This window comes from Tamandua tetradactyla, chromosome 12 (genome assembly GCF_023851605.1).
Source record: "Tamandua tetradactyla isolate mTamTet1 chromosome 12, mTamTet1.pri, whole genome shotgun sequence".
In the NCBI taxonomy this organism is placed as follows: Eukaryota; Metazoa; Chordata; class Mammalia; order Pilosa; family Myrmecophagidae; genus Tamandua; species Tamandua tetradactyla.
The window spans coordinates 39,901,163-39,926,118 of record NC_135338.1 but is presented as its reverse complement, the minus strand read 5'-3'; the positions used below and the strand labels follow the sequence as shown (position 1 = coordinate 39,926,118).

Sequence of the window (24,956 nt, the reverse complement as noted above, 5' to 3'; positions counted from 1 at the left end):
TTTACATGATCACTTCAAGACTTCTCTAAAATAAATATCTGCTTATTTTACTCAAATCTCATCCCTACATATGCCTCAAACTTTAGGCAAATAACCACGTTTCTCTATTTTCTCCTCCATCCCCTGGTAATGAAGATAGTTGTGAAAAACATTGTTCTCAGTAATGACTACAGTGTACAATAGATTTGGAAACAGATGCTCAGCAATAATACATTTCCAGCTGAAACAAATTTCCAGTGGTTCATAAAGCAAATCTCTAAGGTTGTAAGTACTAATAGGACATCGACATCATTGAAAGAAACTGTGGCTTTCACTTCTAGGAGTATTTCCCTTCCTAATCTTGTGCTGATTTTCCAGAATATAAAGAAACACTGCTGAGGATTTCCCCAGCCTGTTATCTTGAAAATTCACTAGGATTATCTTCCAGTCTATTAACAAATACTTATTTAGTACTTGTTAGCCCCTGTCAAGATTGTGCTAAACCAGCTCCAAAAGGTGGCAGTCTGTGAATCAAAGAAGGAAAAATCATCCTTTGGCTTGTTATAAATAACATTAATTACAAGCAATTGTTATTAAGAATTCAGAATGACCAAGAAATTCCTTGTATCACACACTGTGTTAAGACTTCTAAATATATAATGTTATTTATTCATTACAGCCTGTGGGATTCCTAAATGTAGAACTAATCTGATTCTAATTTTAAGATAAAGAAGTTAAAGCTTATAGTCTGTTCAGCCAGTAAGTGATAGGACTAGTACTTGAATTTGAATCAGCCTGGCTTCTATACCACCATACGTAAATATCTCACAAACTTATGGAGAACAGAAATCCCACACTTTGTTTTGCTTCCTGGAATTTTTATTTTTTAATTACGGTTCTTCCATTTTTGTCTAGGAGAATGGTGAATTCAGTCATTAGCAAACATATTAAGCTGACCCCTACCAATTCAAAAAAGAAAAAAAACTCTAAAAACCTAGATAAATTGTAGAGAAACCATTAAATAAGTCAGGCATTACTGGGAACTTAATATTAGTGAAACTTCTTTTTGGTTCTCTATAATTTTAATACAACTTATGAACCCATAGACTAAGTTTGCATTCACATGGCAACTGAGACAGTGAAAACTTATATTTGGCTACTGGCATGTATGTGAGGAAGATTTTAATTCCTAGGTGGTGTAAAATTGTGCACAATCCAGAAATATTGCATACTTCTAAGAAGAAGAAGGGATCATTTTTCTTTTTCCATTCTGCACCTTTTCTTTTGCTTATTCATCAGGTTTTAAATAAACAAGTGGAAGAAAGTCATTATTAAAGCTCTCTTTGGAGTTCTTCAATTTCAGTTTTAAACCAAGTTCAAAATATTCTGGCAAAATTAAAGGCAACACTGAAAACCTTCCCATACTGTTTAAATCGTGTAAAAAGTGATAAAACTCAACTGCAAAAATGGCTAATCAGCAGCTACTCTTATATTTTTGTCTTTTTATCATAATCAGTGATTATTTTGTTTTAAAAAATTGATTCTGAAGAACATGTCTTTAGAACTCAGTGTTCTAAATTTAATTTGTTGGAAGTTTAATCTTTAGTTTTAAAAATGTGAAGACTTATTAGCATGTTAATAAATAACATTTAATGCCTGTTAGTTTCTTAACAGTATTTCTATAATTGCTTAGAAAAAAAACTAGAAAAGTATTGCCCACAAGTGACTCCATATCTTTACTATATTCTGGTGGTAGTTGAAGTCTCTAGTTCTCATTTCACTGTTAGTAAAGAACTAATAAATTTGTCAGGGATGAAATGGGAGGAGGTGTGGGGGAAGTAAAGGCCAATTTATGGGCTCAAGGATGAACCCAAACCTCTATAGTCCAGATTCAGAAGAACAGGAGGGACGAGAAAAATAGAAGGGGCATTTAGCTAAGCAATATCACAAGCTAATTAAGTGTAGATTTTTGCTTTTTCTGTAGCCTTTCTCCTGATATTTCTCCAGTGATATTGACTGTATGTGCTTCAGCTGACCTGACTTAGAACCCAAAAGTAGGAAGGAGTTGCAACTACTAAGAAAAGCATATGGCAAAAGTACAATACCTTTTATTATATAGTGAAATATATACATAATGTGTACAAATAACATTTTTTATTTGAACATTAAATTTTATTGGACTGTATTTCATCTGTTAAAAGTGATGTTCTGGAATGTTATTTTGGCATGTGTAATTTTGAGAAAGAGACTCCAGAAAAGTTTTCCAGCACATCCTTCCCATTGTCCACCACACACACACAAACACACACATGCACAAAAAAGCCCTGATTGTAATGAAAAAGCAATTATTGCCCATTTTCTCAAAAACTATATGGTCAGCATATGTTTCCACTAGCTCCGTTTGTAGAGCTGGAAACAGAATATATATATATATATATATATATATAGATAGATAGATAGATAGATAGATAGATAGATAGATAGATAGATAGATAGATATATAAATGTTTTAAAGTTAACTTTAATTTATTTTTGAGAGTGAGTGTAGACTCCTTTGAGTCAGGCAGACCTGAATTCTAGATCAAGTCTCACCCCTTTAATCATGATGTGGACTTCAACACATTTAATGTCTTTGAGTCTGTTTCACTGACATTAAATGAATAAAATTAATAATATCCTTCCAATTAGGAATTTTTGTGAGCATTTTATGACAACATATGTGGAAAGTATCCAAAACAGATTTTGGTGCTTAATAACCTTTCACTAAATGATGTTAATTTTTATGATACTGGTAAATTGAAGGGTTGTTTTCATTAGCAGCCATACCATTGACCCTTTTGCTCCTGAATTGAAGGAAACTCGTTGTAATCCCAGGGCCTTTACTCTTCCTCTCTGTAGTACTTTTTCCTTAAGTCTTTCAATGTCTGCCTCATTTTCATCCTTTCTTCCAGTTTCAGCTCAAATGTCCTCTGCCTTTGGGGACTTAACTTGACCAACCTATCTAAAGTAAACCTCTACCACCCCCAATCACAATACCTGGACTTTTTTTTATTTTCTCCTCTGGAATGTGAGCTCCACAAAGGCAGAGAGATTTTATCTTCCTTGTTGATAGTTGTGTCCCCAGTGTCCAACATAGTGTCTGGCTGAATAAACATGAGCAAATGAATGGATGAATTAATTAAATGAATAAGTTAATGGAAGGGAGAGAGGAATGGAGGAGCAAGGAAGCAAGGAAAGATACCAGAAGGAAAGAAGGAACAATCAAGATAAGGAAAAAAGGAAGATACTTATACAGCCTGAGGGATACTTTACATTCTGGATACATGTACTAGTATACATACAACTCTTAAATTTTGTTTTAACCTTGGGTAAACCTGTTTAGTTCCTATTCTTTTTCTAGGTCTTTGGGCAGTGTGTGTGTTTTACCTTATCCCCTCCTTCTAGAAATCTACAGGGTTTGCTGCAGGATCACCTCTATGAGGCAGGAAGTAATTCTAATAGGAAACCAACACCTCAGGACAGGGGTTGCCAAACTTCCTGTAAAGGGTCAGCATCTAAATATCTTTGGCTTTGCAGGTCATGCCACGTGCTCTCTTGCAACTAATCAACTCTGCTATTAGAACAACAAAAGCAGTCATGCACAATATAGAAACAAAAAGCAGAACTGTCTTCCAATTAAACTTTATTTATTATGGTGCTGAAATTTGAATTTCATATGAGTTTTACATGTCATAAAATATTATTCTTGCTTTGATATTTTCAACCAATTAAAATATATAAAGGACTTCCTGGAAGATGGCGGCTTAGTAAGACGCGCGGATCTTAGTTTCTTCTCCAGGACACCTACTGGGGGAGTAGAAACGATGCAGAAGGCGCCCAGGGCCACAACAGAGATAAAGGGGACAGCGTACCCCATCCTGGAACGGCTGGCTGGCTGAGAGAGGCAGCTCGGGTGAGATCGCCGAGGCGCGCGGGCCTTGCCGGGCGGGGTGGCAAGCGGCCGGAGTTACTCCCTTCCCCCTTCCCGGGCCGGCTGGGAGAATTGGAGAGGTGGTCCCCTGAAACCAAGGCGACTGGCGCCCACACCACGCGCGGCCCCCGGACCAACTGAGAGAATTGGATCGGAAACCCCCAGGCCGCGGAGAACGGTGACCCCGTGACTCCCGGGGAACGTGCACTCTCTCGGGCGGGCCGCTGCCGCTGGCGCCCTCCCGCCACGCGTGTTGCCCAGGGCCGACTAGGAAATTCGGACGGGCTCTTTCCCTGGCTGCGGCGACCAGCAACCCTCCCTGCGTTCGGACACCCTCCCTGCGTTCGGACCCCGGGCCGGCTCAAGCTGCTTCGGCTAGCGAACCCCCAGGACGGCGAGAGTTTTCCAAAGTTTAAGGTCCCACAGCACCTTTTACTGGTGGGACCCGCAGACAGACGTGTGCCACGGGCGCCACCTGCTGGGCAGGATAAGAAAAACAGAACCCAGAGATTTCACAGAAAAATATTACAACCTTGCTGGGTCCAACACCAAGAGAAATCTGAATAAATACCCAGACGCCAGCAGCAGAAGATAACTGTCCACGCTCAAAAGATTGAGAATATGGCTCAGTCAAAGGAACAAACCAATAGCTCAAATGAGACACAAGAGCTGAGACAACTAATGCTGAATATACGAACAGAAATGGAAAACCTCTTCAAAAATGAAATCGATAAATTGAGGGAGGACATGAAGAGGACATGGGCTGAACATAAAGAAGAAATAGAAAAACTGAAAAAACAAATCGCAGAACTTATGGAAGTGAAGGATAAAGTAGCAAACATAGAAAAAATAATGGATAGCTACAATGATAGATTTAAAGAGACAGAAGATAGAATTAGTGATTTGGAGGATGGAACATCTGAATTCCAAAAAGAAACAGAAACTATAGGGAAAAGAATGGAAAAATTTGAACAGGGTATCAGGGAACTCAAGGACAATATGAACCGCACAAATATACGTGTTGTGGGTGTCCCAGAAGGAGAAGAGAAGGGAAAAGGAGGAGAAAAACTAATGGAAGAAATTATCACTGAAAATTTCCCAACTCTTATGAAAGACCTAAAATTACAGATCCAAGAAGTGCAGCGCACCCCAAAGAGATTAGACCCAAATAGGCGTTCTCCAAGACACTTACTAGTTAGAATGTCAGAGGTCAAAGAGAAAGAGAGGATCTTGAAAGCAGCAAGAGAAAAACAATCCATCACATACAAGGGAAACCCAATAAGACTATGTGTAGATTTCTCAGCAGAAACCATGGAGGCTAGAAGAGAGTGGGATGATATATTTAAATTACTAAAAGAGAAAAACTGCCAACCAAGACTCCTATATCCAGCAAAATTATCCTTCAAAAATGAGGGAGAAATTAAAACATTCTCAGACAAAAAGTCACTGAAAGAATTTGTGACCAAGAGACCAGCTCTGCAAGAAATACTAAAGGGAGCACTAGAGTCAGATACAAAAAGACAGAAGAGAGAGATATGGAAAAGAGTGTAGAAAGAAGGAAAGTCAGATATGATATATATAATACAAAAGGCAAAATGGCAGAGGAAAATATTATCCAAACAGTAATAACACTAAATGTCAATGGACTGAATTCCCCAATCAAAAGACATAGATTGGCAGAATGGATTAAAAAACAGGATCCTTCGATATGCTGTCTACAGGAAACACATCTTAGACCCAAAGACAAACATAGGTTGAAAGTGAAAGGTTGGGAAAAGATATTTCATGCAAATAACAACCAGAAAAGAGCAGGAGTGGCTATACTAATATCCAACAAATTAGACTTCAAATGCAAAACAGTTAAAAGAGACAAAGAAGGACACTATATACTAATAAAAGGAACAATTAAACAAGAAGACATAACAATCATAAATATTTACGCACCGAATCAGAATGCCCCAAAATACGTGAGGAATATACTGCAAACACTGAAAAGGGAAATAGACTCATATACCATAATAGTTGGAGACTTCAACTCACCACTCTCATCAAGGGACAGAACATCTAGACAGAGGATCAACAAAGAAATAGAGAATCTGAATATTACTATAAATGAACTAGACTTAATAGACATTTATAGGACATTACATCCCACAACAGCAGGATACACCTTTTTCTCAAGTGCTCATGGATCATTCTCAAAGATAGACCATATGCTGGGTCACAAAGCAAGTCTTAACAAATTTAAAAAGATTGAAATCTTACACAACACTTTCTCGGACCATAAAGGAATGATGTTGGAAATCAATAATAGGCAGAGTGCCAGAAAATTCACAAATACGTGGAGGCTCAACAACACACTCCTAAACAACGACTGGGTCAAAGAAGAAATTGCAAGAGAAATTAGCAAATACCTCGAGGCGAATGAAAATGAAAACACAACATATCAAAACTTATGGGACGCAGCAAAGGCAGTGCTAAGAGGGAAATTTATTGCTCTAAATGCCTATATCAGAAAAGAAGAAAAGGCAAAAATTCAGGAATTAACTATCCATTTGGAAGAACTGGAGAAAGAACAGCAAGCTAACCCCAAAGCAAGCAAAAGGAAAGAAATAACAAAGATTAGAGCACAAATAAATGAAATTGAAAACATGAAAACAATAGAGAAAATCAATAAGGCCAGAAGTTGGTTCTATGAGAAAATCAATAAGATTGATGGGCCCTTAGCAAGATTGACAAAAAGAAGAAGAGAGAGGATGCAAATAAATAAGATCAGAAATGGAAGAGGAGACATAACTACTGACCTCACAGAAATAAAGGAGGTAATAACAGGATACTATGAACAACTTTACGCTAATAAATACAACAATTTAGAGGAAATGGACGGGTTCCTGGAAAGACGTGAACAACCAACTTTGACTCAAGAAGACATAGATGACCTCAACAAACCAATCACAAGTAAAGAAATTGAATTAGTCATTCAAAAGCTTCCTAAAAAGAAAAGTCCAGGACCAGATGGCTTCACATGTGAATTCTACCAAACGTTCCAGAAAGAATTAGTACCAATTCTCTTCAAACTCTTCAAAAAAATTGAAGTGGAGGGAAAACTACCTAATTCATTCTATGAAGCCAACATCACCCTCATACCAAAACCAGGCAAAGATATTACAAAAAAAGAAAACTACAGACCAATCTCTCTAATGAATACAGATGCAAAAATCCTCAATAAAATTCTAGCAAATCGTATCCAACAACACATTAAAAGAATTATACATCATGACCAAGTAGGATTCATCCCAGGTATGCAAGGATGGTTCAACATAAGAAAATCAATTAATGTAATACACCATATCAACAAATCAAAGCAGAAAAATCACATGATCATCTCAATTGATGCAGAGAAGGCATTCGACAAGATTCAACATCCTTTCCTGTTGAAAACACTTCAAAAGATAGGAATACAAGGGAACTTCCTTAAAATGATAGAGGGAATATATGAAAAACCCACAGCTAATATCATCCTCAATGGGGAAAAATTGAAAACTTTCCCCCTAAGATCAGGAACAAGACAAGGATGTCCACTATCACCACTATTATTCAACATTGTGTTGGAGGTTCTAGCCAGAGCAATTAGACAAGAAAAAGAAATACAAGGCATCAAAATTGGAAAGGAAGAAGTAAAACTATCACTGTTTGCAGACGATATGATACTATACGTCGAAAACCCGGAAAAATCCACAACAAAACTACTAGAGCTAATAAATGAGTACAGCAAAGTAGCAGGTTACAAGATCAACATTCAAAAATCTGTAGCATTTCTATACACTAGTAAGGAACAAGCTGAGGGGGAAATCAAGAAACGAATCCCATTTACAATTGCAACTAAAAGAATAAAATACCTAGGAATAAATTTAACTAAAGAGACGAAAAACCTATATAAAGAAAACTACAAAAAACTGCTAAAAGAAATCACAGAAGACCTAAATAGATGGAAGGGCATACCATGTTCATGGATTGGAAGACTAAATATAGTTAAGATGTCAATCCTACCTAAATTGATTTACAGATTCAATGCAATACCAATCAAAATCCCAACAACTTATTTTTCAGAAATAGAAAAACCAATAAGCAAATTTATCTGGAAGGGCAGGGTGCCCCGAATTGCTAAAAACATCTTGAGGAAAAAAAACGAAGCTGGAGGTCTCGCGCTGCCTGACTTTAAGGCATATTATGAAGCCACAGTGGTCAAAACAGCATGGTATTGGCATAAAGATAGATATATCGACCAATGGAATCGAATAGAGTGCTCAGATATAGACCCTCTCATCTATGGACATTTGATCTTTGATAAGGCAGTCAAGCCAACTCACCTGGGACAGAGCAGTCTCTTCAATAAATGGTGCCTAGAGAACTGGATATCCATATGCAAAAGAATGAAAGAAGACCCATCTCTCACACCCTATACAAAAGTTAACTCAAAATGGATCAAAGATCTAAACATTAGGTCTAAGACCATAAAACAGTTAGAGGAAAATGTTGGGAGATATCTTATGGATCTTACAACTGGAGGCGGTTTTATGGACCTTAAACCTAAAACAAGAGCACTGAAGAAGGAAATAAATAAATGGGAACTCCTCAAAATTAAACACTTTTGTGCATCAAAGAACTTCATCAAGAAAGTAGAAAGACAGCCTTCACAATGGGAGACAATATTTGGAAATGATATATCAGATAAAGGTCTAGTATCCAGAATTTATAAAGAGATTGTTCATCTCAACAACAAAAAGACAGCCAACCCAATTACAAAATGGGAAAAAGACTTGAACAGACACCTCTCAGAAGAGGAAATACGGATGGCCAAGAGGCACATGAAGAGATGCTCAATGTCCCTGGCCATTAGAGAAATGCAAATCAAAACCACAATGAGATATCATCTCACACCCACCAGAATGGCCATTATCAACAAAACAGAAAATGACAAGTGCTGGAGAGGATGCGGAGAAAGAGGCACACTTATCCACTGTTGGTGGGAATGTCAAAGGGTGCAACCACTGTGGAAGGCAGTTTGGCGGTTCCTCAAAAAGCTGAATATAGAATTGCCATACGACCCAGCAATACCATTGCTAGGTATCTACTCAAAGGACTTAAGGGCAAAGACACAAACGGACATTTGCACACCAATGTTTATAGCAGCGTTATTTACAATTGCAAAGAGATGGAAACAGCCAAAATCTCCATCAACAGAAGAGTGGCTAAACAAACTGTGGTATATACATACGATGGAATATTATGCAGCTTTAAGACAAGATAAACTTATGAACCATGTAATAACATGGATGGACCTAGAGAATATTATGCTGAGTGAATCCAGCCAAAAACTAAAGGACAAATACTGTATGGTCCCACTGATGTGAACGGACATTCGAGAATAAACTTGAAATATGTCATTGGTAACAGAGTTCAGCAGGAGTTAGAAACAGGGTAAGACAATGGGTAATTGAAGCTGAAGGGATACAGACTGTGCAACAGGACTAGATACAAAAACTCAAAAATGGACAGCACAATAATACCTAATTGTAAAGTAATCATGTTAAAACACTGAATGAAGCTGCATCTGAGCTATAGGTTTTTGTTTTGTTTTGTTTTGTTTTGTTTTGATTTTACTATTATTACTTTTATTTTTTTCTCTATATTAACATTCTATATCTTTTTCGGTTATGTTGCTAGTTCTTCTAAACCAATGCAAATGTACTAAGAAATGATGATCATGCATCTATGTGATGATGTTAAGAATTAATGATTGCATGTGTAGAATGGTATGATCTCTAAATGTTGGGTTAATTTCTTTTTTTCCGTTAATTAAAAAAAAAAAAAAAGAGAAGGGATAATTGGAGATGAAGGGATACAGACTGTACAACGGGACTGGATATAAAAACTAAGAAATGGACAGCACAATACTACCCAATTGTAATGCAATTATGTTAAAACACTGAATGAAGCTGCATGTGAGGTATAGGTTTTTTGTTTTTGTTTTTTTTGTTTTTTTTTTTCTTTCTATTATTGTTTTAATTCTTATTCTGTTGTCTTTTTATTTCTTTTTCTAAATTGATGCAAATGTACTAAGAAATGATGAATATGCAACTATGTGATGTTATTAAGAATTACTGATTGTACATGTAGATTGGAATGATTTCTAATTGTTTTGTTAATTCTTTTTTTAATTAATAAAAAAAAAAAAAGGAAAAAAAAAAATTCCTAGCTAGTTCTTTCTCATTGTTTCTCTCTGTTAATTTATTACTGTCATATTTTTTAAAGTCATTAACATATTATAGCTGCATTAAAGTCCTTAAAAAAATATATATATATAAAAACCATCATTGGCTTGTGGGCCATATAAAAACAGGCAGCAAGTGGGATTTGGCCTGCTCCTCTACTTTGCTGATCTCCACCTTAGAATGAACTAGTTTAATGGTTATCTCAGGAATGACTGAGTTTTAAAAGATGAGTCAAAGAATAAATATTTTGAGTTCTCCCACAAAAAAATAAATTCCTGTTGGTAAAATTTCAAGTATTTAAGTATAATTTTGAATTGTCAGACCCTCGGGGACTCACAAATTCATGCTATCAGTTCTGTTTTACTCCAGGTAAAATTGCTAGTACCAAGAGTAGCTTTCATTACCAGCTAAAACTGCTGGGGTGTGTCTATTAGTTCATTAACAAGCTCTCAGCTTGCTTCTTCCTTCCTTTCATATACTTTAGAATTTAGGATCAGTTACTTCCATCAATGATTTTGAAAACAAGGCAACTGAGGAGATTTTTTAATTCAATAACTAGTCCTTATTTATAATCCTGAAAGAGTAAAATGCTTTAAATTTCAAGTAATTTCTCTTAAATTTGTTACTATAGTTGGAAAAGGAATTGTTTAGGGAGAACTTTTATTAAAATATGTCATTATATACAGAACTTTAGAAATATGTCTGTAATTATTATAGTACTATTGGTGTTATTTTGTACAGCTATTACTATCTATAGTGCTTTCCACTTTCTTTATGATAATAGACCTTTCAACTTTTTTCTTGTACTCGAATCTCTAAAACAGCCAAAGCTACTGTTTAGAATTCCACCTTGGGAAGATGCTAGAGAGACTGCAGTGAACATTCAGAGTGAAGCTCAATTTGAAGAAAAAGCAGTTAAGTATTTCCTAGGTAGGATATTTAGGATATTTGGAACTGAATAGTCAAAATATATCTGCTTTGTTTAGATCATTGAGGATAAGTCAGCCTTCAGGTATCCTCCCCAGGAATGCAACCCACAACTAAGTTATTAGCTTTTTCCCCTTTAGTTTTTGTAGATAAAAACAGTATACCATTAATTATTGAAGTACTGATTATCTGAAGTTGGTTTAAAATCCTTTAACCACCTTTCCCTTCTTACCTGCACTTTTTGTATTAAGAAATAGAGGTTAATAATCATTTTAGTCTAAAGCTGAATTAGGAAGGGGGAACCTAATTCATGTCCACCAAATATATTATCTAAAACTATATGCTACTGTTTTTATTATCCTTATCAGTGATTCTCTCTTTAATATAGAGTGGTGGGAGGTAACTGTACTCAGAAGCATATAAAAGGAATTTGGGAAAGAGGTGAGAAAGAGTCTCTAATATAATGGTGCTTGTGGTTTGGTTCCTGAAAAATATTGAGTAAATAGCTTTGATGTAAATTAGGATGTAGACTGTTGGAATTGCTCAAAGGTAAGTGATTTAATTTCCAAGGTGGATTATTTTCTTGTGCGGTTTAATGACTCAACTGTGTGACATGCATGATAGTCAATAATCAAGTGCTGTAATTCAAATATTCAGAGGAAGGAGCTTGAGAAGATGGATTTGATGGGTTCTATGGGTTTCCTTGTGAACATTAGTACCCCAGAAGACCAGCAGTTGTATTCTCTTGAGGAAAACAAAGGAGATGTCAGCCTCAGGAGTCTCATTAGACCAGCTATGTTTAGTGACAGTCAGATATACACCCTTTTGTATACCTGAAAATGAAAGCATCCCTATTGTTATCAGCAAGTTCTGCATGATACAAAGCTGTTCATAAATTATGCCACAATTACCATTGTATCATGATTTACATAGTTCAGAGCATATTCTGCTGATACATGACAACCTCACAACTGGAAAAATTACTTTTTTTTTTTTTAGCATATAAATCCTCAGAAAAAAAAAGTGCTGGTTTCTGTTCCTGCTGCTCTCTAGACATCTCTTTTGGGAGACCATCAATCTTTGAAATTACATAGGTTTTCATTTGCCTTGCCCCTAACCACCATCATAACCTTTACTGAATCTGCAAATAATCTTTAATTGTTCCCCAGCCCAGATGCCATTTCCTGAACAAATACCTTTGCTACCTGTTACCTGCAGTTTCTACTGTGGAATTGGACAGTTTCAGGATCAAGATAATTACGTGTCTTTTGCCCTTCATTTTGTTTGTGATTATATCTTATAGGCACACACCTATGTACCACATGGCATTTGTAATTTAAAGGAAGAAATTTTAAGTGTCTTTTCTTCATTTTAAAGGAGAAAAATGAAATATCATTGTGTTCCTTTGTGATCTGTAATATGAAGGGTAGAGTTTTTGATACTTGTTTCATACAGCTATCTGAAAGAGTTTATGGGAACTTTAAGCAGCAGTCTTACCTAGCCTCTCAGGCTGCATTTCCCAATCTGAAGTTTGTTGAAATAAACTAACAATTTATTTCCATATCTTTCTGTTCATCTCCTCCCTCCACTCTACTTGCATCACCGCCCCATACTTCCCACTTCAGTGTAAGTCCATCACAGCCCTTCCTAAGCAGTGCCAAACTGAAGTATAATTGTCAGTAATGGGCTCATAAACAAAAAACTGCAAACCCAAACAGGAGCCTGAGCATACAACAGAAGAAAGCTACAGAGAGCAGTAGACTGCACTCAAGTCTCTATCATGCCAATGGCAGTTAATGAGACAACAGTTCAGAAATGTAGATCACTTGCTCTGAGTCTGTTCTTAAATCCTGTGATAGTTTCTGTTTTGGTTCTATCAGGGATTTACCACACCTGGAGTGAAAAACAGGCAATAGAATATTACTGGGTATTCTCCTCTATGCTAGGAGAGGATATACCCCTTTAAACTGACTTTTCTTGAAAAGACAAAATGGTTTTGTTTTGTTTTGTTTTTTTATTGATAACTTTTTATACACAACCTTGATATCTTGCCCTCGTTTTCTTTTCAATATTTCTGTTTTGTTATTGGAGCCCTGAGGTAGGTGCTTTCAAAAAAGCCTATAAGTGAAATGAGTTAAAGATTGAATACAAGAACCTAAAGGTGGCTAAATCAAACAATGATTGGGAAGCCATTGCAAGCTTCTCTCTTATACCATCCATCCTAAAGTTTTTCTTAAGTATAGCTAAACTTTGCCTGACTCTTCATAGATACCATGAAGATGTACGTATACATCATTGACACATTTGATATATTCAAAGCCAACTTATTTTATTCTATATTTTAAAACTTTTTTTTAGTATTGCAAACTGAGGTTGTTTGTGGGGTTTTTAAAATCCCTTTATTTGTTTTAATTTATTTTAAATTATGATATGAAATGCTGTCCTTTTAGTGATGATTAATCAAGACCTTTTCCTTTTCTTTCTTTTTTTGAAACTATCTTGAAGCTTGAAAAAAAAATACATTTGAAATTATTTCTAGCTCATTTATTTATCAAAAAATGATTGGCAATCTCTTAAATCTAATGGACTGTCATGTGGAAAATGTCTAGAGTACATATTTGCATTTCCTTCTATATCGTACTTGTAGAAAGTAACAGTCAAAATGTGACTGTTGATTAAACAGAGTTAACATTGACAGGAAGAACTTCATGCAGTGATCTCTTAGGGTAAAGCCGTGTGATTTCCTCTAAAAGAGAGCTTTGTGCTTTTAGAAAGCTGATGTGTTTTCTTGAAGATTGTCCTATCCTATCCTATCCTATCAGTCCTTCAGTACCAAGCGAGTTTCTAGAATTGCTCTGTACTACCCTGAAAGCTTCTTAGACTTAGAAGGGATAGAGACTCTTGTTATATGTGTATGCCAGTATTGTACTTTTTCATATGCTAATGGATATATTTAAAGCATTCTTGGAATTGCTGCATTATTGTGATGAAATGAAGTCACTAGGCTGTTCAATCCCACTTACCAGAGGCGAAGAACCATGGTTATTTAGCCCTATAAAGCCTTATAGTTCATCTCTTAAGATGGGTGTATCTATGTGACTAATTGATTTACTCAACTGATTCAAATAAATTCCTAATGATCAAGGATTCAGCAATCAGCAATCCATTTAGCATTCATTTCCTAACTCACCCTACAAATATTTGCCCATCTCAAGCGATGCTAATGAATTTTCATTGGTTCATTCTTAGATTCTAATGTAGACCCTATTGTGATCGAGTAGCAAATGAGTATATGCAGCTGAAGGCAAGTTACTAACCTCATGATAAAAAGTTAAAATACATCTTTTTGTAGGACTTATGTTGTAGGCCTTCCCCCAAACTGTGACTCTTCCTACTTGATCTGTCAAGTCAAGAATAAATTAAAGCATGTTGTCTAGTAGCATTATTTTTACTTGGAAAGTATGCTATTCACTTATTGATAAGAACAGTCATTGGAATTCTCCATTGTAATTCAATGACAATTTAGTGACTCCCTGTGCCATCTTTAAGAGTAAGCATTAAAATAATTATTTGTTGCCATTTTAGGTGTTTCTGAACTTTCCCCTCCTTAGGTAGAACAAAAGAATAGCAGGAGAAGGACTATGAGATTACAGAAAACAAAGCAAATGTTTTTCCCTCAAGAATTTACTTCTTTAAAAATATTTGAATGAAATTTCTCCTTTGATTTTTGTTTAACCTCCACCTCTGCTTAATGGTTCATATTTTTATTTCTACCCTGTTTTCTTATAGTCATAATTGTTTCTTTCCTTGTTAGTGGTATTTATCAATATTTCATAAAAGAGATATGATAGAGTTGGTTTAATGAAGAAATTTGGCTGCATAATATTTTTTACATCTAATTTCAGATGTTTTTATTTATAGGTGGCCTTCAGAGAGTCTGTACGTCCCCTAAAAGTATATGCAAACTTATATGTCTTTTATGTGTAAGGTACATTTTGTTCAAGAGAAGGTCAAGTTTTCATTACATTCTCCAAAGTCCATTGCTACAAACAAAAGAATGATTGATTTGTTAAAGCCACCTAAGATAGCATGAATGTTGTGTCTTCCTTATTTCTAGAGGCTGTCTTCCCTCTCCACTCCTACCTCCTATTCCCCTTTTCAGTTTTCTACCATTGCTTTTCATTTTAGGAGTCAGGTTTGGGAGCTTGTGGGGGTGTTGAACCTGCAGGCTGAGCTTGAAGATACAGTTGTTGAAATAAAAACTGGAGATAATAAAAGAACATACTATAACCATACTCCTAGGGACAATGGATAAGGTAAAGGATATTGGTGAAATTAGCTGTCCATTTTAGTGACATTTTTTTCATGGATTGTATCCATGCTACAATATTAACTTAAGATGCCTCTATTTTAATAATAAGGGCATGACAGGAAGTATGCAAAACTTTTGCTTTAGAATAAGGATTTGCAATAGTCTACTTCTTGTGTATGCAGGATTAGAATAATTAATCTTGTCTGCCAGGAAAGAAGCCAGCTATAACCATTTAAATTCTTCAAAATACATTTCTTAAATTTTAAAAGAAAGTAATAAACTGAAGGACTAGGAGTTGTTTCTTTTTATTTGTAGCCTACAATGAAGACCAGTAAAACACCTCCACAGTTTAGACAAAACTCACTAATTAGCAACAAAAGCTGATGTCTGTTATTAGCGGTTGTGGGTTGGCAAATTGAATTATTAAAATTCAGGTTAATGAACTAAATTTTCTATTTCCCTAATTTAATCTTTTAAAACTTCATATTATGTGTATTTTTCATTGAAATCTTCTGCTTACCATTTTGTAATGAAATATGTTATAAACAAAAAACATTAATAAATTACATCCAAGCATTATTAATGTGTATTTTAAGAAAATGTAGTTGTTTGATCATTTGGTTCCACAGTCATATAGACTAGGTACATATTTCTTTTATAATCTTACAAAAAATATTTAAATAAACTGAAGACACGAATATATAAATTATAATTAAATTAGTTTAACAAACACTGAGGTATATACTAAGACACAAACTGTAATGCAATTCTACTATTTCTATATCATATAAAATCACCTATTTCAAACCAGCTCTATTATATGTGCATTCAAAATATGCAAATCCTAAATATACAAACCCACAAAAACCATGGTAAGGAGAAGACTTATAGCCCAAATAAGCCCTGTAAATATTTTAAGTCTTCTAAAATGGTTCCTATAAAGTGGTACACCCCAAAGGCTGTCTGTACAAGGCATCTAATGAGTAGTTATGTTCAGTCTGCAGAAGATGATAAGGAAGTACTGAATGATTCTGTCCTAGATGCACTGTGAATAAGATGCTTGATAACAATAGCACAAAGCCCTCTAGAAGCATCATATGCATTTATTATGAAGTGCTCAAATGTTATAGTATACAATTGGCCAGCTAAATAGTAGTTATTTTATGAAAATTATGGGGACCAGTTTCTCTCAAGAATACCAACAAAATGCAACAGGTTATATTGCTAAAAAAAAGCTGTTTGCTTTGAGCTGATTTTGTACAATGTGTTTGTTTTACCTAATGTACACATAGCCAAATGTTTAAAGGGAAGAAATGTTCAACACAGTTTACCATTCTGAGGGTTGGATCATGTCACAGAAGCCCCCAAAGTGAGCCCCCAGTGTTTTAGGTGAGGCTGATAGAATGCAGTTCAGGACCAAATATATTCTGCAACTAAACTTCCGCACTTAGGGCCACAAGAGATCTGAGCCAAGTAGCTCACTTCACTACTTTTTGGCTTTCCCTAGTAGGGTAAATGCCTAATTAATTCTTAATAAAAAAAGAAATCCAGATCTTACAGAACTTCTCCAACTGCTTAAAACAAGAGAAAAGGATAAAAAAATGGCCTTGGTCCTCCGAAATAAAAGAATGGCTTTCCATTTTCTTAAATCTTCATGCCTTCCTTTCTCAAATTCAGCCTTTTGTCCTTGGTAGACGCTTCTCATTAATAGCTGTCAGCTCTGAAAAGAGTTGAGAAAACAACTGTTGGGAATACATTTTCCTAGTCGTTTAGCTCTTCAAACAGTATTGTCATTGACCTCCTTTAAAACCAGTATTTCAGTAAAACTTTCTAAGATGCTTAGGTAGTTGAAGGCTCATCTGGGTTCAGAATTGGCTTTATGTGGCACGCTTTCGTTGTTTTCCATGCCTTTTTTCAGTAACAATTTACTTCCTAACTTTAAGTTAGTAGGTCTTTCTTATGTTACCTTCCTGTGAAATCACACTTTGCTCTGTATACCTAACTGAGAGTAGCTTGTATGTGTGCTAAATTCCAAGGGTTGGCTTTTGAAGGTCTAATGTTAACCAGGGCTTTTGTTCTTCCACTAGACTTAGAGCTTGGAAATTTATTTTTCTCTATTACTATATAGTCATGTTGTAGTTCATATATTCAAATCTATCTAATATTTATATATTCTCATATAAATAAACACATTAACCAATGAAAAATGGTAAGCTCTATTCCTTTCAGATACTATACGTGAATTTATTGTTTTTACTATTAAACCTCAAAATTAAATCTTGAAGTCATAGCACTAACTGAAATGGGAAAAGTTATAGTGATTTTTTTTCATGATTATTTTTCTATTGTAGCAGGAGTTTTCATTTTTCATTGTTGTTGTAAATTATTACTAATAAGGAGTAATGGGAAGCTTGAAAATTACAAAGTGATTTTTAAAAAGTTTGGTTTTATAATTATATATTATGCTTTATTTGCAGGACCGTGTAATTACCTTAGAAACGGTAAGTTAGTACATTTTCTTTCTTCTTATATTGGAATTGCTTCTGTCTCCTGATGATTTCAGGGTACACCCCCAAAGGAAGTAGTTCCAGAAAGCATTTCTAAAACTTCATCTAAGATTCACAGAGAAAATGAGATAAACTGTACCAAAAGGTATTTTGAATACAGCCTTTTAAAATAGAAAAATAAGAAAAAAACAAAAATGTGAACATATTTAAGTGATCACTGCAGTCTAAGGACTGATGAGGTGTAATAATTTATGGAAAACCGAATTGGTTAAATATTATACCTTGTATATATTTTTCTATATTTCACAATCATTTAAAGGACTGGTTGATAAGAAACTGAGATCAGGTTGCTATTTATACTTAGGGGTTCAGGTTTCAACATTCTTGTTTTTTTAAGATTGTTTTCGCTAATGTCCAGAAAAATAATAGATCTTGCCAGCCTTTTTTATCAGTGATCTTGTAGGAATGTACTCTCAGAAAATATTTTTCTAATGCATTAGTGCAAAAATTGATTCTGTAGTATTTATTGAAAAATATTTATTTTTAAATTAAAAAATATGGGACAACTTATTGTTCAACAGTATAGTGATTATTAGATAAATTATGTAATTTCCACTCAATGGTTATGGAAAATGCCTATGATATAATGTTAAATTGAGAAAAAGTCAAGGTAAAAATTAAGTGTACTTTAATGATAACATATAATCTTATAAGCATATGAAAAAAAGAACATGAAAATGAGAAACCTACTAATAGCGGTTTGTTAGGCAAGAATTATGAATTGTGATTTCATTCTTTTCTCTTTCAAATTTTACATAATATAGTTATATTATCTTTATAAATAAATATTTTTATGATAAAAACCATGTGAAATGAAAGAGTATTTAAATACATTTTGGAACCTCAATATAAAAGAATATTCAACTATGTTTTCAAAAAGCAAATATTTCCATGCTGTTACATGGTAGAAAATATATTATCTAAAACTATGTAGAAACTATGATCCAAATATTGAATACACATATTTTTGTAGAAAAAAAACACTTCTAGAAAATAGACAAAATACTGGAAGTGGCTCTTTTGAAATAGTGGTGCTTTTTCTTTTTTCTTTTTTTTTTATGATAAAAAAATAAGAAACCTTTAAACAGTAAGGTTAGCAAACAATAATATATTTTTTTGTGAGCATGAGGAAGGAAAAGTTAACTTAATGCAGCACATTTAGTCCTGTGTAAGCAATTGGTTTTGATTGACAGTGCCCAGATCCTAACAGGTAAATAAGCTTAGATTTACCTAGGCCATTTGGAAAGTTCACTGACTTTCTCAGTTTCAGTATGATGACATTCCAGGTGAATAAAATGTTTAGTGTTCTCGTACATATATTTTACCTACCCTTAGAAACAGTCTTGCCAGTATGATTTGCCTCATGAATTAACTGCTCTTTTGGAAAGCTTGAATAAAAACTGAATTTTTGGATTCCAGTATCTGGGTTCAGGGTACAAAACACCACTTTTACAGCATTTAGCACATCACTTGCTTCTTGATTCCTTCTTTTTAAAAAATGATTATAATTAAATCTATTTATGAGGTTGTTGTGAGAATTAAGTGATACAATAAATGTGAACTTTTTAGTATGAAACAAATGTTAGGTTTTCATTACCATTATGGGATTGCTTGTTGTTTTTTTAATCTGGATTATGATGGGAGGCTATGGGAAATTGAAAAAGTCTATCAATAACAAAAAAACTTACAACTTTTGTTTTTATTTGTTAAGCCTTTTTATTTATCTAATCTCTACTAATAAAGTGCAGTGAAATGAAATCCTAAATGCATTAGTCTTAGGATTCCCCTAGGAACAAAGGTAAAACTAAGAAGACAGCATGAGAAAGATTAAATGGACTAGATTCTTTTCAGTGGCAGTTTTCTCAAGATGGTTTTAATTTGAAATAATTATCATAAGTAAAACCATAAAAATTAAAATACTCAGGAAAAGTTAAACTCTTAAATCATGAAATATTTTGTCTTTGTAAGGCATTATAAGGAGCATATTTAATACATGGTAGACTATTTAATTGATGAAGTATTTTGTAGTTCATAAAATTAAATATGCTGAAAACTACCTCCAGACCATTCATCATTATACTCTCACAACTCAACACTTAAACCATAGGAGAGCGTTGGAGGTTCACATTTGGTTGGACTGGTATTAAGGATGCTTTAGATGTTACATGTGGAGTGTATATTATGGTGATACAAATCTGAAAAACTTCAAAATGCCATCATTCTGTTGGGAGAATTTACAGTAGGTTGATTTTAAAAGTTCGGTAGTTATAATACCTGAAAATAAAAGGGTATTTTCATCATTATGATAAACTTGATTTAGTTTGTTACCAATTTTCAATTTGCCTAGGCCACCATCATGTGTCCACTTTTCCCTCCTCCTCTTCCTCAACTTTTTCCTCTCCTTCATTATCAGGTAAACTCCCTGGGTCAGAAATTGCATTTTATGTGAAAATGTGGCCCAGAGCCCATCAAAAATATTTGAAACATAGTGGACAATTAATAAACATTTGCATGTTTGATGAATGAATGATGAACTGAATATATCTCACTGTCACATAAAACTATATTTAGGAATATAGGTATGAACAGTATCTTTCCAATAGTTGAGGGGAATAATTCCCCAGAAGCACCTTAATTTATTCATTATTTCCTGATCAATACTATATTAGGTATTTCACAGAGGTTCTAACTATATACACTAAAGTTCAATATGAATTCTCCTATGATGGCGCCACCAGCAGTTAGAATATAGCATGTTGGTTTCCCTGAAAACGATTACCTGATAAAGAATCTTGTTTGAGAATCCAGTTCATGGACTGTCTGTGGGACTCAGCTGCTTATGGTTATCTGCTGGGCACTGTATAAGGCGCTGGGGTTGACACTAAGGAGAAGAAAAGGAAAATAAATTGTGATGTGTGTTTTCAATTTGCGCTCTACTCAGGAGAGACATTACTTATATATAAATAAATATATGTAGGTACACCACATTTATGACACAGATAATGCATTTTATATGTTTTATAAAGAAAAGATAATTGTAAAAATATTTAAGATGTCACTGTGTTTAGATTAATCATGGAAAAGTCATTAATTTTGTAGTATGGGGACATCATGGAGCAGATGAGATTTATTTCTGAAATTTGAAGATCAATAGTGTGAGAAAGAGGCAGAGAAGTCATTTAGGGGATGTAATCAAAGTTTGAAGGAAGTAATCAGCAAACGATTTGTTAAAATGATACATTTTTTTAAAAAAGGTAAAATCATGACTCTCAAACAAATATAAAATGAACTCCTGCCAAAGATTTTATTTAATTCATTAATTAATAAGGGAAACAGTAAGTTATGTTTCTTTTTTTTTTTTTTTTTTTACCAATTTGACCCTTAACTGGTCCTTGAGCCAATATTTTTCTCCTGAAACGAATGCTTTCTTTTCCTCTAATTGGTCTTGGTGACAACCAGTAAGTTGTTATTACTGTCTTAAAGATCATTCAATGACCCACACATATATAGGTAAGAGTCCTGAACTGAATTTAAAATAAATGCAAGACTGACTTCTTCCATTGTGAATGAGGGAAATCAATCAAACCTTCACCAGACAAAATTTGTTTGCATGTGTATGGACAAGAATTATTTGTATTGCTATCATTTATCTACAACTCATAGTTATAGCTAACTCAAAAACAATGTATGACATAGAGAACCCATAGATTCAGATGACCCAGAAGTGTGTTCTGGGCAGAAATCTAGTTTTCCATTGGAAAAAGCAGAGTAAGTTTTTGTTCCATTTCAAAGTCTTTCACATTTTTTCCCTCTAGGTTCAAAAGAAATAATATGTATGACAGTTTGGGGAACTAATAAGAGATGGTTTGAAGTTTTGAAATACAAATCAAGGAATTAAACTTGATCTTTTAGATCATGGATATAAATGGGTTTCTTCCTGTGTGCCAGTTCATATTGGTTAGTACTGGCTATTGAAACATTCTGTTCAGAAGGATTCTTTAGCTACTCTTGTAAAGAGTGCTGTAATCACTTTGCATTCTCCATGATAAGCATTGCAAGGTTCACAGGTGGGAGTTGGCAGTAAAACTATTTAGCTAATGGGGGAACATTGATGGTTTTTAATCAGTGATTGCAACATGGTAAATGTACAAATAATAGTAGCAATGTGCATGATAGATTTAAGTAGTGAAAGAGGCAAGTAGGAATAGGAAGAGTGTACCTTGGAAGTAATCCAGTCTTAGGAATTTGCTTGGAAAATTAAGGGTTGGAGCGATTTGGTACCAGAAAAAGGAGGGCTAAAGTGAATGTCCTTGTTTAGAGAAGAGACCTATTAAACTTAATAAATACGAGATAAAGGGGAAAGAGGCTGAGAGATTTCAAATAGAATCGAGAGGTCATTTTGAAGGTTATTCTTATGTACTATATATAGATATCCCTTTTTTAGTTTTTAGTGTATTAGAATAGCCAGAAGGAAATACCTGAAATGTTGAATTATAATCCAGTAGCCTTGATTCTTAGAGATGATTGTGTAACTTTATAGCTTTTAAAGTATGACCATGTGATTATGACAAACTTGTGACTGGCACTCCCTTTTCCCATGTATGGAAAGATTAGTAAGAAAATAAAGATGAAAAATAAATAAATAAATAATGGGGGGATGTTTTGGGTGTTATTTTTATTTTCATTCTTTTTTTTTTGGAGTAATGAAAATGTTCAAAAATTGATTGTGGTGATAAATGAACAACTATATGATGACACTGTGAACCACTGATTGCATATTTTGGATGATTATATGTTATGTGAATATATCTCAATAAAATTGCATTAAAATATTGCAGTGGTAGAATGTTAATTGGCATTAATAAGATTTTCACATTTACAAATCCTTTCTGCATATGCTGAGTTAAAAAATTTTTCTCAAGTTAAAGCAATACAGTACAGTATGATCATTTCATAGGTCTTGGAAAATAAAGCCTTTTTGATATACAGCTCCGAAACAGAGAAAGTGATAACTACATTACTATATTTTGGTGAGTTGGGTGGTTCCCAATTCTTTTCTTTCTACAAAGTTGAAAGAGGACCTAATCAAGCTGATAGGTCATTAAAATCAACTCATGATGACAGATCACTATGTAATGTTTGCCGTAAAACTAGGAAGGCATTCAAGAAATTAAGTAATATTCTTATAACAAAACTGCTTTTATTCTCATATACTCTTTTATGTGAACAAGATTAAATCTATAGTAACAAAACAGAAGTAGAAATGAAATGGAAACCTGCCTTATTCAAACAAAAATTAACAATCATCTATGGACATTTGAACCGATTGAATACAGGATCTGCAAGTTATATACGTTCCACTAAGAGATATACTTCTGAAAGGGTTATTTTGTTTTGTTTTACATCTTATATTTAATATTTTTCTCAAATTTTATAATATAACTAAAGTCAGTTATAATGAGAACTCATTCCATAAAAATGCTCTATAACACATACAGCATTATAGTCATATTTTAGAAATCATTTTCTACATATATATGCATATTTTTATTACAGAGAAGTTTGACATAGGATAGGATCCCAATAATTTTATATTGGTCAAAGCAACAATATAAATTTCTGTTCTTTTACAAGGGATCTTATTTAGTTATTTCATAAGTGAATAAATGGTGATAAATTACTGAGGGATTTAAGTTCTCTGAATAGATTTATATGAGTAAATAAGAGTTCTATTAAAAATGTCAATGTTAATATTCCAGATTTTCATTTAAAAATGTGCATGGAGGTAATGAGGGATGAGAAAAAGATGACACATAATTTTAAAAATATGTTTCAGAAGTGTCTCAACAAAATTTTAAATACCATTGTCTTAGAGTGTGCAATTATATAGTTGAAATTTGTCAGCATTTAATCAGCTTCTCATATCAAAATTTCTTAAAACAATCTAACCTCCTTTATTTTCAATGTAAACTTATGGAGCTTGTATAATTTATAGGATAAATAACTATATGGAGAAAAAATACAAACATTTACCTATATGTTAGAAAGGTATAAAACATTGGAAGCTTAGAAATATGATGTTTAGTTTTTTTCAAGGCTGAACCATTTATATCTTTTTAACAATTTCATTCACGCACCAGACATTCTAAATGTACAGTCAGTGGTTCTTGGTATAATCACATAGTTATGCATTCACCACCATAATCAATATGAGAAAGTTTTCATTTCTACTAAAAAAAAATTCATACCTCTTATTCCCATCCCCTCCCCCACCCCATTATTGACATTTAGTTTTGGTGTAGTGAGTTTGTTACAATTAATGAAAGAATATTATAATGTTACTGTTAGATATAGACCTTAGTTTGTATTAATTACATTTTCCCCAGTAAGTTAACCTTATTGTTAACTCCATGTAATAGTGATGTGCATTTGCTCTAGTTCATGTAAGAACTTTCCAATATTTGTACAATTAACCTCAGTCATCATCCACAATAGGTTTCACTAAGTTATGCAGTCCTAAGTCTTCTCCTCTAGCTTTCCTTCTGATGACATACAGGACCCTAGCCTTCCCCTTTCTACCATACTCACACTCAGCATTGTTACACTTACAGTATTGTGCCACCATAACATGGTATTGTGCTATCCATTTCCAAACATGTACAATCAATCTTATTAAGCCTTTTGTACTTCTTAGAATCATTTGCCCAATCTCTACCCTCTTTCTATCCCCTAATAACCTATGCTCTCTAATTTAACTCCCAAAGTTTGTTCATTATAATTAGTTCATTTTAGGAAGATCATACAGTATCTGTCCTTTTGTTTCCGGCTTATTTCGCTCAACATAGTGTCCTCAAGGTTCATCTATGTTGTTGCATGCATCGTGACTTCATTCCTTCTTATAACCATGTAATATTCCATTGAATATA

General features: G+C 34.0%; 1 protein-coding gene across 7 annotated transcripts in view; it reads left to right on the top strand.

Annotated features, from left to right (window-relative positions):
- CEP128 (centrosomal protein 128) overlaps positions 1-24,956 on the top strand; it is a 667,241-nt gene that overhangs the window by 567,663 nt on the left and 74,622 nt on the right. For 4 of the 7 annotated variants that reach the window (XM_077123220.1, XM_077123226.1, XM_077123219.1 and 1 more), the window contains 2 exons: positions 11,049-11,138; positions 17,941-17,964. The exons of 1 other annotated variant lie outside the window; for it this stretch is intronic. In XM_077123220.1, coding sequence (XP_076979335.1) covers positions 11,049-11,138; positions 17,941-17,964 — 114 coding nt within the window. Of the gene's footprint in view, positions 1-11,048; positions 11,140-17,940; positions 17,965-24,956 lie in introns of all 7 variants that reach the window. 2 more of the 7 variants (XM_077123223.1, XM_077123221.1) reach the window with 2 other exon arrangements.